Source organism: Cyprinus carpio, chromosome B1 (genome assembly GCF_018340385.1).
Source record: "Cyprinus carpio isolate SPL01 chromosome B1, ASM1834038v1, whole genome shotgun sequence".
Taxonomy (NCBI): Eukaryota; Metazoa; Chordata; class Actinopteri; order Cypriniformes; family Cyprinidae; genus Cyprinus; species Cyprinus carpio.
The window spans coordinates 37,099,330-37,118,737 of NC_056597.1; the positions used below are offsets into that span (position 1 = coordinate 37,099,330).

General features: G+C 37.3%; 2 protein-coding genes across 2 annotated transcripts; both read left to right on the forward strand.

Moving 5' to 3' along the window:
• Window positions 1–1,482: 1,482 nt before the first annotated feature.
• On the forward strand, window positions 1,483–3,340 carry LOC109091747 (relaxin-3-like). The gene is made up of 3 exons (XM_042716084.1): window positions 1,483–1,519; window positions 1,613–1,762; window positions 2,859–3,340. The coding sequence occupies exons 1-3, from the start codon at window positions 1,483–1,485 to the stop codon at window positions 3,155–3,157; spliced, it is 486 nt and encodes a 161-aa protein (XP_042572018.1). The 3' UTR covers window positions 3,158–3,340.
• A 984-nt stretch (window positions 3,341–4,324) lies between these two features.
• LOC109097285 (transportin-2) lies at window positions 4,325–16,542 on the forward strand. The gene is made up of 24 exons (XM_042717348.1): window positions 4,325–4,568; window positions 5,981–6,085; window positions 6,700–6,775; window positions 6,868–7,017; window positions 7,201–7,307; window positions 8,543–8,676; window positions 8,766–8,847; window positions 10,053–10,175; window positions 10,262–10,380; window positions 10,528–10,588; window positions 11,674–11,845; window positions 11,927–12,079; window positions 12,233–12,458; window positions 12,539–12,710; window positions 13,227–13,313; window positions 13,464–13,571; window positions 13,660–13,818; window positions 14,512–14,599; window positions 14,688–14,786; window positions 15,305–15,400; window positions 15,484–15,559; window positions 15,890–15,989; window positions 16,080–16,154; window positions 16,256–16,542. Exons 2-24 carry the CDS (start codon window positions 5,987–5,989, stop codon window positions 16,361–16,363), a joined length of 2,670 nt encoding a protein of 889 aa, XP_042573282.1. The 5' UTR covers window positions 4,325–4,568; window positions 5,981–5,986; the 3' UTR covers window positions 16,364–16,542.
• Window positions 16,543–19,408: the final 2,866 nt, after the last annotated feature.

Sequence of the window (19,408 nt, forward strand, 5' to 3'; positions counted from 1 at the left end):
TATAAGATGGTTTCTGAGGTGCTGCGACTCTTAATAACCACACACACACACACACACACACACACACACACACACACACACACACACACACAACAATCACTCACTTCTCACTTCCATATCCTCTTATGTGTTTGAAATGTCATCGTATTATGAGTGGTCAGCTAAACCAGCCTGTGCTGTGTATTCTTAATATTCGTTAAATCTTTATTGTGTATTGATGATGTTTCATTGAATATGGAAATCATACAGTTATTGATGATGTTTCATTGAATATGGAAATCATACAGTAACTGATGTTCTCTGTGTAATCTGGATTATGTTATCTGTTTTATATTGATTACGTAATCAGATTTCAATTATTCATTAAATGCCAGTAAAATATTCATTATTTATTGATTCTCCTTAATTCTTCATTTTTTTCTCCATTAAAGCTTCCTTTCCAAAAATCCTGCTTTGCCAAACACTTAGCTTTAGTCACAATATAGAGTGGCCATGTACATTTAAATTTACATTTAACTATTTAGTCATTTAGCAGAGGCTTTTATCCAAAGCGACTTACAAATGAGGACAATAGAAGCAATCAAAACTAACAGAAGAGCAATGATACACAAGTGCTATGACAAGCCTCAGTTAGCCTGACGCAGTACACATAGCAAGGTGTTTTTTATATAATAAAACTTGAAAAAGAAAACAAATAGATTGAAAAGAGAAAGAATGGGAAATGCTTGTAAATGTTTTTTAATTTATTTTATATAATTTGATTATATGTTTTTCTGTGTTTGGGGGGAAAAATGACAGTGAAAGGGGAGTAGGAGTAAGTATCCAAAACAAATAACCTAGAGATTACATTGCTAACCACAATTTGCATCATGACCCCAAACAGGAATAGATATATTATTGATATTTCCATGTAACAAATTTGCATGAAAGTAAGTTTCTTGAGTTTCAGTTTTCTGTTCATTAGAAAAATGAATCTGTGGTCAAAGTGTACCATATATTAGGACAGTACAGTTAGTTTCAATAACTTTTTAAACTTGTATTTAATGTGTGAAATGTTTGTTATTAATATTATTATAATTATTAATCTTTACATTCTTAAAATGTATTTATTAACAACATCAAAACAATTCACAAGGATTAAGCACTGCGGTAAACTTGGTTTAGAAAAGCATTTACATTCGGAATTAAATAAAATGTGGCACTATAGACTAATGATGTGAGTATTACATGCATCTGATTAAAAGTGCAGCGTTTGCGTGAGTGTGCAACTTCATAATTCATTCCACATTTTATGTGATTACACAGAGTATGTGACAACAAAAAGGTCAGGAGTGATGAGATTGGGTCGCTTCATTCGACATCACCTCCTTGGAGGTGCACAGGTTCATTATAGAGGCGCTGGGCCTGGCCTTTGTCTTCCTAAAGGTCTCTGTCCTGCTATCATCACGGTCCATCTGACCGACGCGCAGCAGCACAGGCTCCATGAGCCACTATAAAAGACACAGCAGGGCAACAAGAGGTTTGACCGTGTTTCTGACCAACAAGGAGCACTGAGAAAGATTTCCAGCACCTGTAGTTTTTGTTGTGGTGTTTTTTGTGGTTGTGTTTATAGCTGTAGTTCTGCTGGCGGCGCTGCTGGGCGGCGCTCGGGCCACAGACGGACCCCCGATCTACGGAGTGAAGCTGTGCGGCAGAGAGTTCATCAGGGCGGTCATCTTCACCTGCGGAGGCTCGCGGTGGAGGAGGTCTCTGGACCTTTCAGGTATGAGACAGATATGAAGTTGTGTTTACTTTATATTCGTTTATTCCAATACAATACACACACATTTAGAGAAACCCAATTTTCCTTCAATACAACATGCATTTATATACAAAATGTATTTAATTGTACTTTTGCATACAGCTTTGAGTTATTTTGACACAAAAATAACTAAATGACTATTAGGCTACAACAATAAAAACATACATTATTTATTTAATAATAATAATAATTATTATTGATAATAGCCATACATTTAGAGGGCAAACTGAACACATGACATTTAATTTGTTTATTTATATTATTACTGATAATACACACAGAGGGCAAATTGAACTACATGTTATCCACAAACCCATTTTTATATAAGTTCTAATGTTATGGAAAATTGAATTTTTTTTTATGTTCAAATGCTAAATAATAAATATTATATTATTAAAATAATAAATAATTACTATTTTAAATTTATTGTATTAATTTTTTTAATTGTTTTTAATTGTTTTTTTTTTTTTTTTTAATTTTGTTTTTATGTATATACATGTACATATATATATACATATTATTATAATTAAATTATTAATATTATTAATTAAAGTGTTATTATTATATATATATATATATATATAAAATTATTAATTATATTAATTAAAGTGTTTGTATATATAAAATAAAACCATTTTAATATAATTATTAATAATGTGAGTTTGTGTGTGTGTGTGTGTGTGTGTATAAAATTACCTGACATGTTGCTAGGTTGTTTGGGGTGGTTGCTAGGTGATTGTTTATTGGCCAAAAGAGTCTCACCTCGGGTTTCTGTCATGTTCTTGTCTCTATGGCTGATGTTTGTCATTCAGTGTACATTTGTGGGGATTCTCGCCCATTTATCATCTACCAGGTGACGAATCACAAGTCTGATCACTTAGTAAAACAACAGCACACCTCTCTTCAACGAATCACATGATTTGAGGATCCATTCACTTCTAGTACACACACTCTGCGTGACCAGTTATGTGCTGAAGTTTAATGCTAATGTGTTTGAGTCACTCCCAGTAACTATGATTAACAGTAACATATCATTGTGCTGTTGTTCTCTGATCAGGTGACCTCTCCAGTGACCTGCTCTCCGCTCATGACGACGAGGTCTCTGACAGCTGGGCCGCAAACCCCATCATCGCTGGACTGTCATACAGACCCCGTCCTGACACAGAGGCCCCTGCCTGGGCGGGAGAGGGCCCGGAGAGCCCCGTGTTCAGCCGGCCCGCCCGCTCACTCATCTCAGAGGAAGTGCTGGAGGCCTTGCGCACGTCAGACAGGAAGGGGCGGGACGTGGTGGTCGGGCTGTCCAACGCCTGCTGTAAATGGGGCTGCAGTAAGAGCGAAATCAGCTCGTTGTGTTAAAGGACGACGTGACCCCATTTCATGCCCTTCCTCGCCCCTCATTCACTCCAACCTGAAGAATGACGGTGGAGAGGCTGTTGAAGTTTGTTACTATCAAATACTGAAATATATGTGTGTCAGAGATGTAGGAATAGCAGATTTTATCCAAAGCGAAGAGCCTGTTTGTCACTCTGTTCAAAAGCTGCTCATAGTTTGTTATTGTGATATTGTTTTATTTATGTGTGACTGGAATAAAGTTTTGATTGCGATAGAGTTTGGGGTCACGTGGTTATTAAAATCACTTTAATATAAAGTTTACAGACGCTTGGATTATAAACTGTACATGAAAAAAGAATGGAAAAGCTAGCAGATATCTTAGATTAAAATACATTAGCATAGTACTTTGTGCAGCATGTGCTGTATTCAGCTCATTATGCAAATTAATCTGAATAAATGACACAGAAAATCTATCACAGTTAACAAAATGTGCAAAATACAACACAACAGACCTCACTGGACGCTGTATGCCCAAAATGCAGTGCTCTCAAAGATACGCGTCTCTTTCTTCACTTAATATTTCATTTGAAATAATAAACCTGAATAGAAATTCCTCCATTTTTAATATTAGTTTTAATTTAAATACAAAATAACAGTCGGGGGACTGTTTAAAAAGATAACTGTTCATAAAAGTTAAATTCAAATTATACATATTTTGTGAACCCCCCTCTGGTTTGCTCACAAATTGCACCCTGCATGCAAATATGTATGAATATGGTAATAATCATAAATTATTGCAGTAGCTATATCAACATACCATAGTATCAGTGTTGGGGAGTAAGTAGTTACATGAATTGCGTAATTTAATTACAAAATAAATGTAACTAATTCGTTACAGTTACTGTAATTAAATACTGAAAGTGTTAACGATTACAAATATTACACACAAACTAATCTAACGAGTCTAATGAACCTGAGTGACGCGTTATTACTGATCTGTCTCCATCTACAGGTCACTGGGTGAATTACAGCCCGCTAAAATTACGTTATTCCCCCATAAACCTTCATTCACGAAATATAGAGCACAGTTAATATGTGTTAGTCGATATATCTAGCTTTTTCTTTAAATAAGACCTTAATGGTCAGTATTAGAGTTTCGTTTCGTTTTATGTTAATGAGGCATGACGTCAGCGTCACGGTACGGAAGCCGCTCAGATCCACACCGCGCGATTAACGCGTCCGCCATGCCTCAGGCGCCGCCGGTGAAAGAAGAATAACAGCAAACACGCCGATTAAATCCCACAAGAGTCACGCAGAAACCCGCGGCGAGCCATCCGTTACCGCGAACCGACGGCTATCAGCGCTTGTGCAGCGGCAGAGAGAGCTACACCGAGACACACACACACAGAGAGAGAGAGAGAAACAGTGACTGAAGGTGAGAGCGTTTGGCGGGTTAGCACTGCAGCTAACGGCTACATACGCGTCTGTGTGTGTTCATTCCGCATCATTACACACACTCATCTCGCATTTATAACGGGTTTAAAGCGTTTTATTCCATGTGTGATCGGTTAACTCGTCTGATGTGAGCTGGGGAATTGGGTTAAACCGGGCTGCGTAAACACACACACACGGCCTACACACACACTCACACACAAAGAGATTATACACATAAAATACACACAAACACCACACATACACACTCACAAACATACATGTACACACACACTACACGTGTATCACACACACATGTTCATACCGTAGTCAAACGCACCCACAATACACACAAACACACACTTCTCAGATGTTTATAATATTGTATAAGGGTCAATTTTTCTGAATAAATAAGCTTTCCGTTGATGTATGGTTTGTTAGGATAATATTTTTAGGATAATAAAAGAATAATATTTTTTCTGAGAGACAGCTATTTGAAAATCTTATGATGGATTAAAAGAAAAATCCATAATTGTGACCCATAAAATTTATTTTTGGTTGTTACTACAAATATACCAGTGCTACTTATGACTGCTTTAGTGCTCCGGGGTCACATATGTATGCACATGTATACATATAATTAACTATATTTATGTATAGTATATGTGTATAATATATACAAATATATAGATAGATATGTAGATGGATACACACACTTATGTACTTAAAAATAAGTAAACAAATACAATTCGGAACTTTCACGTTTTTGGAATTTTGAAAAAGTAAAACAAAGCAACTTTGTGACAAAATGAAAGATTTTTGAATATTCCGCGCTATTTCTGTGTCTGCACAAGACTGAGTGACATTTAAAATGTACAAGCGATTAAATGTTAAGCATTTTAAGTGGTGCTGGGGAACAGGTTTTCAGGTTTGGTTGCTGCTGACATTCTCGAACTGATCTTTACACTTAAATTGTTATGCAGGAGAAATGGTAGCGTGCGCAATGTAACAATTGATATTAAATGAAACCCAAGCATCTTTCTGAGCCACTGAAGAAATACTCGTGCACACATTCACACACAGCCCACACGTCACACACATCACAGCCTCCTCGCACATTCACACTCTCGTCTGCCTCGATCCCACTAAAGCAGATCAGATGGTAAAGCTGGCGTCCAGCTGCTCGCGCTGGATTAGCCTGGCTTCAACAGTTAAAAGTGTTTTAAACCAGGGATTTGTTCTGAATGCATGTGTCTGTGGATGATAGTTATGTGTGTTATTAACTCACTTGAATTCGTTCTTCCTAAAAGTGTGGCAAGAAAGCATTGATGGCCAGGAGGGCGTGTGTGTTTTGATGTAGTGCACTCATTTGTCCTCTGCGTGTGTGTGTGTGTGTGTGTGTGTGTGTGTGTTTAGCTCAGGATGGAGTGGCAGCCGGATGAACAGGGTTTACAGCAGGTGCTGCAGCTGCTGAAGGACTCTCAGTCTCCAGATACGGCCACACAGAGAGCCGTTCAAGAGGTATATTACACTTTCATTATGATCTCTTATATGTCTTTAACACTTATTTATCCAGGTTACCAAAACAAACATACTGTAGTATTTTTAGCGTCTGTGTTGGCCATTTTTATTTGGTACACTGTAGTGATCGGTCATATGCTCAAGTATGATTTTTTTGTTTAAAATGAATTTAATACTTTTATTTAGCTTGGATATTTTATTCAGTTGATCAAAAGTGACAGTAAAGATGTTAATGTTCATCAAAGAACACTGAAAAATGCAATATCACGGTTTCCACAAAAATATATAGCAGCCAAACTGTTTTTTTTTTTCCACGTTTACAATAATCAGAAATGTTTCTTTCAGATTTGTTTAATCAGAGTCTTGGAAGTGATTTATTGATTTAATCTGACTGGCTCATTCAAGAAAATGAATCAAACTTTGTCACTCTAGTCTCTTTTTAATCTAATCTACGTACATAGTTTATAGGTAACACAGTAGTCTGTTTTTGAAGAGTGTTAAAAATGTTAAATGAGTAAAATTTTCTTAATAAACGTCTCTGGTCTGAGATCAGATCTTTTCTTTCTTTGCTCTCTGTTGAATTTTCCCTAATGTTTTCCTGACTCTCTCATTAGAAACTGGAGCAGCTGAATCAGTATCCTGACTTCAACAACTATCTCATCTTCGTCCTCACCAGCCTCAAATCTGAAGGTCTGTAATATCCCATCATGCATCATCTGCCTCAGTGTCTCACACGTGCTGTACTGTCACTCATCTAAAGGCACACCTCTGTGTCTCTGCAGACGAGCCCACACGTTCTCTGAGCGGTCTGATTCTCAAGAACAACGTGAAGGCTCACTACCAGAACTTCCCTCCGGCCGTGGCCGACTTCATCAAGAGAGAGTGTCTCAACAACATCGGAGACCCGTCGCCGCTCATCCGCGCCACCATCGGTCAGTCTGAACCCGGGTTTGAGCGGGTTACACCGTAATAGAAATCTACAAAACTCTGATTTAGAAGCTTTGAGCTGATTATAATTACCAGATGTAATTACAGGAGTATCCATTGTCTCTAAGTGACACAAATAGTTCATTCAGCTTTGTGTTATAGTTGAGTTTGTGTCCGTGTGTCTGCAGGTATTCTCATCACTACTATCGCGTCTAAAGGGGAGCTGCAGACATGGCCTGAACTGCTGCCTCAACTCTGCAACCTCCTCAACTCGGAGGATTACAACACCTGCGAGGTGTGTTTTAAACAAGCTCCCATTGTTGACCCAACACCCAATCTTAAAATGATATTTAATCATTTCTTTAATATGCACCAATATAACAATTTAGAGTAATAAAATACAGTGTTTATTTCCATATTCTGTGGAATATTATCATAATACTTTAACTTGGAATGCAATATGCTTACTGATTTCAACTTGCACGTTCAGTGTTTTCTAGGGATGTAACGATATCAAAAACTCCCGATACGATATTATCTCGATGTGAAGTCCACGGTACGATATTTGTTGCGATATTTAAGAAAAAATAAGACTTGGAAAAAATGAAAGTTTTGTACATTTTAAAGTTAAATTCTTCTATCGAATGCACTTTTGATAGTTCAAAATTAAGAGCTCCAAACCATGTTCCTAACTAAGAAAACTCAGGAAGTCAAGAAAAGTCAGTGAATTGACTTGTACCTGAAAAATTACTTTAGTGTTTTAGTTTGTATTAGTTACACTGGTGTTTTAGGAAGATAGACAAATCAGAATGTAATAATAATAACACTTTTATGTTATTGTTATTATGACAGTAATTGCCAAATATTGTAAAACAATTGCACTTGAAAATTGATGGTTTCATTGGTAAATTATTTTTGCTTTACAATACAGTAGTAAAATTACAATACTTGATATCAGTTGATATCATACAGGTAAATACAGGTGTGAGATTTTAAGACTGTCAGTTTCCTTCAAAGATACTTGAATATAAGACACACGTGCCACGTTTTAATTTTGAAATGTGCAGTTCTCATGTTTATTCAACAAAGTTGAGGTGGGCTGCCACAAATAAATCAATGTATGGGAAACACTGGTAATGTATTTCGAAATATCTGAATCATATCACCGTTATTTAAAAAAATTATATAGTGATATTTATTGATTTTAAATTATTGTCCAGCCCTTCTTAAACTGCTTTATCGAACTAGTCTTATGTTGTTTTATCAACCTTAACAAAACTACTGAACTTGTGTAGTCTCTGGTCTACCTAGATCAGTAATTTTCCAAATTGTATTTAGATGGTTATAAAATTGTCATTTAAATTATAGGTGTGACTAGACACACTCAAAATTCCCAAACCAATCTTCATGAAATTATCATGGCACTATAACAATAGTTACAATTAGTGCAAATATTACTCTTTTAACTATTATAAACCCATAGTGCAGTGGGATTTCTGACTAAATGAGTTTGTGTATGTGTGTGTACAGGGTTCTTTTGGTGCGCTGCAGAAGATCTGCGAAGACTCGTCTGAACTGCTGGACAGTGACGCTCTGAATCGACCCCTCAACATCATGATCCCCAAATTCCTGCAGTTCTTCAAACACTGCAGCCCCAAGATCAGGTGAAGAACCACACACACACCTCTCTCACTGATACACTGTCTGTGCTTGATAATGAGTAACAACATATTGATTCACACTCTCTCTGTAGGTCTCATGCCATAGCGTGTGTGAATCAGTTCATTATTGGCAGGGCTCAGGCTCTCATGGACAACATCGACACATTCATAGAGGTGAGTTGACCTCCAGCAAACAATGGTTAATTGTGTGCAGTAATTGTAATTTTACATTTGTCAGCAGAGTTTTCAGCTCCTTGAATGAGTGAGTCATCTGAGCTGATTCGATGAGGAAATGTGCTGACTAATTGATTCAGACCAAAGAGTGAATCATTTTTTTTATTGCACAGTATAGTGCACAGTTCTTTTACATATAATTCTATATTTATTTTAATATTTTTGTGTATATACAGTTGAGGTCAAAAGTTTACACCCCCTTTCAGAATCTGCACAATGTTAATTATTTTACCAAAATAAGAAGGATCATACCAAATGCATGGTATTATTTATTTAGTACTGACCTGAATAAGATATTCCACATAAAAGAAGTTTACATATAGTCCACAAAAGAAAATAATAGTTGAATTTATAAAAATGGCCCCGTTCAAAAATTTACATCCCCTTGATTCTGAATACTGTGTTGTTGCCTGAATGATCCACAGCTGTGTTTTTGTTTAGTGATAGTTGTTCATGAGTCCCTTGTTTGTCCTGAACAGTTAAACTGTCTGCTGTTCTTCAGAAAAATCCTTCAGGTCCCACAAATTCTTTGGTTTTCCAGCATTTTTGTGTATTTGAACCCTTTCCAACAATGACTGTATGATTTTGAGATCCATCTTTTCACACTGAGAACAACCGAGGGACTCGTATGCAACTATTACAGAAGGTTCAAACACTCGCTGATGCTCCAGAAGGAAAAACCAAGCATGAAGTGCCGGGGTGTGAAAACTTTTGAACAGAATGGAGATGTGTACATTTTTCTTATTTTGCCTAAATATCATATCTTTTTTCATTTAGTACTGCCCTTCAGAGGGTACAGAAGATGTTTCCCGGAAGACAAAATAAGTTAAATTTACCCTGATCTTCAAATTCCAAAAGTTTTCATCCCCCCTTCTCTTAATGCATGGTTTTTCCTTCTGGAGCATCAGCGAGCGTTTGAACCTTCTGTAATAGTTGCATACGAGTCCCTCGGTTGTTCTCAGTGTGAAAATATGGTTCTCTCAAAACATTACAGTCATTGTTGGAAAGGGTTCAAATACACACAAACACACAATCTCTTTCCCCACCAGACTTTGCCAAATCAAGCTTGTAGTTTTTTCAAGAAAGCACACTTTTCAGCTGCGTAGTAAGCCAGCTCATCTGTACTGTGTGTGCTTTGTTTTCAGTCTCTGTTTGCGTTGGCGGGTGATGAAGACTGCGAGGTGAGGAAGAACGTGTGCAGAGCTCTGGTCATGCTGTTGGAGGTCCGGATCGACCGCCTGATACCGCACATGCACAGCATCATACAGGTGAGACCAGCACTAACATCTGATGTCTTACTGTCATTTAAAGGTATTTAAGGAGCTTTATATCTGGCCTGTGTCTCTTTCTGCAGTACATGCTGCAGCGCACGCAGGACGCGGATGAGAACGTGGCACTGGAGGCGTGTGAATTCTGGCTGACTCTGGCGGAGCAGCCCATCTGTAAAGAGGCTCTGTCAGGACACCTGGTCCAGTGAGTACTGCAGGCCATCATCACACATCTGAGCATAAACCGAACACACAGATGAAGCCTCTGGCCTCTCTTTAGTTCTGTCTGAGAGATCTGATCTGAACTCATGATTTGAGTGAGATGATCTAATGTTGATGTATTTCTCCACAGACTCATCCCCATCCTGGTCAATGGAATGAAGTATTCTGAGATTGACATCATTTTACTGAAGGTGAGTCACCATATGAGACATGAGTCAGGGATATATATTCCTTTGAATCAATCATGTTTATTGCATTAGTTAAACTTGCATTCGCATAATCTTCAATTGTTTCACAAGCATTTGCTTCAGATTCATTTTGAGTGTTTTTTTGGTTTCGTTTTAATATTGGTGTTACTTTAGTGTTATTTATACTACTATACTATTTGTTAATATTGTGAATTAGCTTTTATTGTATTTTTTTTAGTTTTAGTTTATTGTAGTAATTCTTACTTTTTACATTTGTGCTATTTTGCTTTTTTTTTATTTTGGTTTACTAATTTGTAACAAATTTTACTGCTCAACTTTATATTATTTCACAAGTTGCCAAAACAAAATTTGCACTTTTTATCTTCTAAAATGTATATTTTATTTTCTTTATATCTTTTTAATATTTTTAATATTAAAATGTTTAAGTTTAGTTCTATAGTCGTTTTAATTTGACACATTTTGGTACTTTTAGTTATTTTATTTTAGCATTTCCAATTTTATTTCTTAAGTGCATCTAATGTTTATATTTTAATTTCTGCATCATTTCAATGACTGAAAATTATTTTTAATAGTTTTGATTTCAGTTGAAAGATTCTGGAATTTAAACGAGAATTCTCTCTGCTAATGCTGTAAATTATACAAGGTTACAGTGTTTCCATCTGATTGCTCAAATCAGTAATTCATTATTTTTGAACTTCATTCAAAGAACCGGCTTGTTTTCAGGATTTGAGCTGCACTGGTTGCACTGTGTGCTCATAAAGGTCAGAAGAGCTGTTCACGAGTTATTTGTTGGTGAATCAGATTACATCGGTCGGGTTGTTTATTTCGTTCGGGTTGTTTATTGGATGAATCATTTGAAGGAGATTTATTGGTATGAGTTTTTTTTTGTTTGTTGCAAATTGATATTGGAGCTGGAAATTTTAGGAAATCAATTTTGTTCCCCAGTATGACTGATTTACAAGCAGTGAGTGCTCAGTAGGGAACTCTCTCTCTCTCTGTTTCAATGTATGACTGATTTACAAGCAGTGAGTGCTCAGTAGGGAACTCTCTCTCTCTCTGTGTCTCAGGGTGACGTGGAGGAGGACGACAACGTTCCTGACAGCGAGCAGGACATCAAGCCTCGCTTCCACAAGTCACGTACCGTCACGCTGCAGCACGAGGGAGGAGAAGGGGAGGAAGGAGAGGACATTGACGAAGACGAGGATGACGACGACGACACGCTGTCTGACTGGAACCTACGTGAGTAAACGACCAATCAGAGCGTGCTGGCTGTAAATGCTCTCCTGTGTGTATGAAGTGTGTATATTTTTGTGTTTCTAGGGAAGTGCTCTGCGGCGGCGCTGGACGTGTTGGCTAACGTCTTTCGGGACGAGCTGTTGCCGCACCTGCTGCCGCTGCTGAAGGGTTTGCTGTTCCACCCGGACTGGGTCATCAAAGAGTCTGGGATACTGGTGCTGGGAGCCATCGCTGAAGGTGTGCGTCTCACTCTCACACATACTGAATTCACTAAAAGGGATAGTTCACCCAAAACTGAAAATTCTGTCATTAATTACTCACCCTCATGTCGTTCCAAACCCGTAAGAACCTTAATATTAGGTGCTTTCTTGTCCTGTCTCTTTCCGTCAGGCTGTATGCAGGGTATGGTCCCGTACCTGCCCGAGCTCATCCCGCACCTGATCCAGTGTCTGTGTGATAAGAAGGCTCTGGTTCGCTCCATCGCCTGCTGGACACTCAGCCGCTACGCACACTGGGTGGTGAGCCAGCCGCCGGACGCACACCTCAAACCGCTCATGACAGAACTGCTCAAACGCATCCTGGACGGCAACAAGAGGGTGCAGGAGGCCGCCTGCAGGTGAGTGTTTGAGAGAAATCCACATCTGAAATCTCTATCAATGAATTAGAGTTATAAAACAACTGTGTAATGTTTTTCAGTGCATTCGCGACTCTGGAGGAGGAAGCATGTACGGAGCTGGTTCCGTACCTCAGTTTCATTTTGGACACTCTGGTGTTTGCGTTTGGAAAATATCAGCACAAGAACCTGCTCATCCTCTATGACGCCATCGGCACCCTGGCAGACTCCGTCGGACATCATCTGAACCAACCGGTAATATGAGTTTCCACTACCAAGTTGTACACTACCAAGACTTTTTTAATGTCTTATGCTTATGAATACTGCATTTATTTGAAGAAAAATGCAGTAACAAAATGGTAATATTGAGATTTTTTTTTTTTTTTTTTAATTCTTTGATGAATAGAAAGTTCAAAAGAGCAGCATTGATTTGAAAAATAAACTTTTGCTGTCACTTTTAGTCAGTTTAATTCAACTTTTGAACTGTAGTGTAAAAACTTTTCTAAAAACCCCAGATGCAAGTAGGGCAACTCAAAAGACAAGAGACCTTTTTTTTTTTTTTTTGTCAAAATATATGCCAAAATGATGGAAATCATCTTCAGTTATATGTCAGGTTTTTTTTTTTTTAAACACTAAATGACACGTTATTGGTTCGATCTGCCTCTACTCATCCCTGCCCTTGTCAACTTGTTTTTAAAAGCTAAATATTAGTAGCACATGTTTGTAGGCGTAGAGATCAGTGGTCTGATCTTGTGTTGTGTGTGTGAACAGGAATACATCCAGAAACTGATGCCTCCTCTGATCCAGAAGTGGAATGAACTGAAAGACGAGGATAAAGACCTGTTTCCTCTGCTGGAGGTGAGAACAGAATGAAAGCCTTTATTTCATCGTTTAAATTGACTTTATTTTCGTGACACATAATTGTAAATTTTTTTGACTAAACAATTGTAATTGAAAGTGAAAACAGACAATGAATGACTGCTGTCCACTCTGTGTTTGTGTGTGTAGTGTTTGTCGTCTGTGGCTACGGCGTTACAGAGCGGTTTCCTGCCGTACTGTGAGCCCGTCTATCAGCGCTGTGTTACTCTGGTGCAGAAAACACTCGCACAAGCCATGGTGAGAACACACACTTACTCACACACTTCTACATGAAGAACATCAGTGTACCACACAGCCATTAACCCGCCTCTGTGTGTGTGTGTAGATGTACAGCCAGCAGCCGGATCAGTATGAGGCTCCAGATAAAGACTTCATGATAGTCGCTCTGGATCTGCTCAGCGGTCTGGCCGAAGGTCTCGGGGGTCATGTGGACCAGCTGGTTGCCCGTAGCAACATCATGACCCTTCTGTTCCAGTGTATGCAGGTACAATGTGTGAGAGAATTTAACATTTTTTGATGTTCTTATAATTATTATGTCAAGTATTTACAAATTGATATTTTATATAAAAATATATTAACATTTAATGTTTACTTTTTAATATATTTAATTAAATTTAATAAACAATGAATGTATTGTTTATTGTTGGTGTTATGTTAACATTAGTTTTTTTTATTATTTGTGTTATTGTTATAGTTATTTTAATTACTATTATTTTATTTATTTACTATATTTATAAAATGCATTAAATAGTTATTTTTGTATTTTAAATATTTAATTTACTATATAGATTTGGTTTATATTGTTGGTGTAGGTATGTTGTATATTTTTATTATTTGTATTAACAATTGTTATAAATTGTATTTATTATTATTATTTAAATTATTTACTACATTATAAAATACATTTGTTTAGTTTTAGTATTAACTTTACTTAAATTTGTTTGTTTTTTTTTTTGTGTTTTATTTATTATTTATGTTTTTTTTTTGATTTTTTTTTTATTGTTTAATTTTTTTTTTTTATTTAATGTTTTAATGTGTATTTTTTATTTGTTTTAGATTATTTTTGTTATTATTACTTTATTATTTACATATTTAAATTATTTATTGTTGCATTATAAACATTAGGCTGATTTATTGATATGAATGCAAGTTGAAAGTGGTACTCTCTTGTTTGTAGGACACTATGCCTGAGGTGAGACAGAGCTCGTTTGCTCTGCTGGGTGATCTGACCAAGGCCTGTTTTCCACACGTCAAGCCCTGCATCGGTAAGACGAGTTCATTTGACCTGCACGATACATCCTTAACTTCATAATAAATTCATATTCATCGCTGAAACTGTGTATGTGTGTTTAGCCGAGTTCATGCCGATCCTGGGGACCAATCTGAACCCTGAGTTCATCTCGGTGTGTAACAACGCAACCTGGGCCATCGGAGAGATCTGCATGCAGATGGGTGAGGATCATCGCACTGATTCTGTATCAGTTTCAGATTAGGATTCAGAATGATGTTTGTTTATATTAGTATGCCCTTTTCTCAAATAATGCTGCTTACCTTTTCTGTTTTATCTGTTTTTTCAAGTTGTTGTTATATAATCTACAAAGTAATAACATTTTACTTGTTTGTAACTTGTATGGCCACTCAGTGCTCAAAGCGCCGGATGGTTTCTATTCTCCATCTCCGGTCCCTCTTTATATAGTCTTTGATCTCCGGTACATTTGAGCGTAATATTTCCACATAGTGACGTAGAGATGTGGGGGTGTGTTAGAACGAGCCATTGTAGGAGGGCGTGGCAGAGTCTTAACTTTGATAAAGAATATCTCTTTGGATTTGAGATTTTAGATCTTCTTCATGCACCAAGAGCTTGTAACACTCCAAAGGGAAAGGAAAACTCGCATCATATGATCCCTTTAAACAATTCTAATGGAGTGCGGTTGAACTGACCTGTCACTGACCTGACTGTGTTGTGGTAGGTGTGGAGATGCAGCCGTATGTGGCTTTGGTTCTTCCTCATCTGGTGGAGATCATTAACAGACCCAACACTCCCAAAACCCTGCTGGAGAACACGGGTATGACCTCTGACCGTACGTGACCATTTACCTTTCACACAGATAAACAATCAAACCTTAACTCCTCCCGCTTCTCCTTACAGCCATCACGATTGGTCGCCTGGGTTACGTCTGTCCACAGGAAGTGGCTCCCATGTTGCAACAGTTCATCAGACCCTGGTGAGTCAAAACATCTAGAGATTTCAAATCAGTATATTAGAATGATTTCTGAAGGATCATGTGACACTGAAGACTGGAGTAATGATGCTGAAAATTCAGCTTTGATCACAGGAATAAATTACATTTATCTATTTATTCAAATAGAAATCAGTTATTTTAAATTGTAATAATATTTCACAATATCACTGTATTTTTGATCAAATAGAATAGTTTCAAAAAACCTAAAAAAATTACTGACACCAAACTTTTGCCAATAAGTTAATTTGAATTAAGAATTTGTAATGTTTCCATTTTCAACTAATAATTAACTAATGATTTTTCTTTTTGCAGGTGCACATCGTTACGAAACATCAGAGATAATGAGGAAAAGGACTCTGCCTTCAGAGGCATCTGTGTGATGATTGGTGTGAATCCTGGCGGTGTGGTCCAGGTCCGTTCTGATATTCTGACTTGGTTTTGATTGACCTTGATGTAACTCATTCCTCCATCGCTCATTTCCTTTCGCCCGTCTCTCCCTCAGGATTTCATCTTCTTCTGTGATGCGGTGGCCTCCTGGGTCAGCCCTAAAGATGACCTGCGGGACATGTTCTACAAGGTCAGATGAGCGTGGAGTTGCATTACATCACATTAAGCCTGTATAGTGGTGCAATTTAGAAGATTCATGTTTGATGAATGAGATTGTGTGTCTCTGTGTAGATCCTACATGGTTTTAAGGACCAGGTCGGAGAGGAGAACTGGCAGCAGTTCTCAGAGCAGTTCCCGCCCATCCTGAAGGAACGCCTCTCTGCATGCTATGGCGTGTAGCCCCGCCCCTCTGCTTCACACACAGCACATGCTGTCAGGTTAGTGATGACTATCAATGTCTTGTGATGGTATAATGTGCTGGGACAGAGAATCACTGTCCTAGGTGTTTCTACTCAACTGCAGTATATGACAGATAATTTGAGCTCAGCTGCCTGCACTTCTCTTGACAGTCATACATCCCACCACTCTTCATTTGCATAATGTTTAACACTGATCAATATGCCTGAGATTTACTTTTTTTTTATTATTATTATTATTTTTTTAAACTAAATGCCTGATAGACATTTTTGCCTTTTTGAGAGTTATTTCTGGCTACAAAAATATTAACATAAATGAATATTAATTAAAGGTGCTGTATGTAGGATTGACACCGAGTGGTTGAACTAGGTATTGCAGTCCAAATTCAAAATATTGGAGAGGGTTTTTTTCACCCGGCCCCTCCTCCTCAGACTTGGCACACACGCAGGTTACCAGATTGACGACACAAATAGGAACGAGCGCACTTGACGATGAATGAAATGAAATACGCTGTTTTCCGCCAACTGGCAACCCGGGGTGCTGAAATACAATTAAAAACTGGCAGTGGGTGGGTTCCACAAACCAAAACAAAGAATGAAATTCCGGCCCGGAACACACACATTGGAGAATTGTTACTGTAGCATTGTTTTTCAGATAAACAAGTATTTTAACTTAGCATGTTTCTTAAATATCTGCAAACATATTGTATTTTTATGCTTTAGTAGTGTTATGCTTTAAAAAAAAAAAAAAAAAAAAAAAAAAAGAGTCAAAAAAAAAAAAAAAAAAAATTATACGTAATAATATATATATATATATTTTATAAATGACACTATGTATACCATCTCAATTGTCACAAATATTCATATTTAAGTTTCATATTTTTTTTAGCTTAGTCTGTTATGCTTAATGCTGTTTTTTTTAATTAACAGTGTTTACATTTAGATAAGTAATTTCAGCATACAATACATCTTTTTTTTTTAAGAACCAAATGGTTATTTATTAGATGTGCAGTTAAAGTACCGATAACATTTTTAGTTGTCAGATTTTATATAGAAATATAAAAATGCTAAAAGATTAAATATTAAAGTTTTAATATCGGTAAAAACAAATTAATTATCGGTTAAACGGATTACTGTTCTGTCGCATAATTGACTGTTGTTGCGTTTTTTTTGCCCACGCAAACACTTAAACTTTTTAATCTTTTCAAACTTTTTTGGTCCGGCTTTCTCAAGCCAACTTAGTTTGTCTTGACAAACTTTTTTATCTAGTTGACAAAGGGCTGCACGATTATGACAAAAATCATAATTGTCGATTATTCCCTTGGAATTGTAATTGCAATTATTAATTACGATTATCACAATTTACATTGAATGATGTTTATACCATTATTTGATGCAACTGCATGCCGTATTTTAATATAAAAGTAAACAAGCTGGAAACACTCTAAATTAAAAACTTTTAGTGCTTTTCTATAGTATTAAGTCTCAAATGTCAACTATACATCGGATTGGTTTCTTCTTAAAATTATAAAAAAGTAAAAATATGAATGGTATTATAATGTTATACTGAAATTAAAATAATGGGAAAAACCCATTAAGATAACATGTAGAAAGCAAACAGAAAAATATAAGTGGACTTAGAATGATTAATTGCCGCATTGAACGATTACATAATCGTGGGATCAATAATTGCAATCGCGATTAGAAATTCAATGAATTGTGCAGCCCTAAGTTGACAGTTGCTGATTATGTTGCCCTATATTTGATCACAGACACTTATGGAATATTAAAGAACTTATAAACGATTAGGTATGAAAGTATTATTGATCAGGCAGGTTACTGGTCTGCTTATGTTTCCCACAGTCACTGAAGTGATATTGCAGAATTTATTAAAGATCCCACAGTCACTGAAGTGATATTGCCAAAACATTCTCTCTTATTTGTCTTTGTGATATTGCAGAATTTATTAAAGATATTTTAATCTTATTTTTCTTTTGTGTTTTTCTTTGAGTTGATCGTTTAGGAGGGGGGGACGCGATTGGCCGCTCCGCCTGACGGACAGATCCCACGGCCCTTTGTGTGTCCATGAGGGTGGGTGGGGGTGGGTGGGAGGGGGGAGGGGACTCCTCTAGTTAACTGCAGAATGCACCCAATCACGGGGAATAAACCTAAAAACGTAGGGAAGACGAGAGATAGCGTAACCGAGGGAGAGCGAAAGGGAGGTGGTAGGTTAAACGGGAGGGAGGTATAGACAGTTATCTGGGAATAATCGCTAAAAAGATTAAGATTAGGGAGGGAAGCTAGACAGCAACTGTTATACGACTTTTTTTTAATCTCAAGTTAATCCCAGGCATAAGAATCAAACACATTCACACGCAGACTGACCATAGAGACACCTGCACATAAAGTTGCAATAACTACGAGCGGCCAGCGCTGCCGTAGCAATAGCATATTCAGACTTTAACACTGAGACTCTCTAGGAAAGACTAGCGTCGTTTTTCTTTTTTTAATAATTATTAGTGATGAAACGAGAACAATCTCGGCTTAAAAAAAAGATGGTTAGCGCGCTATCGCGAATTTGTGTTTTTGATCGTTAGTAAGGGAGCATGTATGAATTCAGTTTTCATCATCATCAGCTTTGTCGTCGTCGTTCTGTCCGATTGTCGTCACGATTCCCTGCTTGCGTCTCTTATGCCGTATCGTTTATTTTCCGACGTTTCTTCTGACTCTTTTGCGTAGTGGGCTTGTAGTTGTTTCCTGGGCTTGGTCAGTGTTCGCTGTTGAAACTCATCGTAGTTTACAGATTTCAATCACACCGTAGTTTAATCTTGTCGTGATTTCAAGAGATTCGGTCTCGTCGCGAAGGAGCTGGAACGGAAACTCCACAGTATAACGATCATGACTTGTGTTATGTATGTGTTAGGTTGTGTGTGTGTGTGTGTGTGTGTGTGTGTGTGTGTGTGTGTGATTTGTTTAACGGTAGCTGTGTTGGGAGCTTTTAAGTGTGTTCTGTTAGTGTCATTGCCAT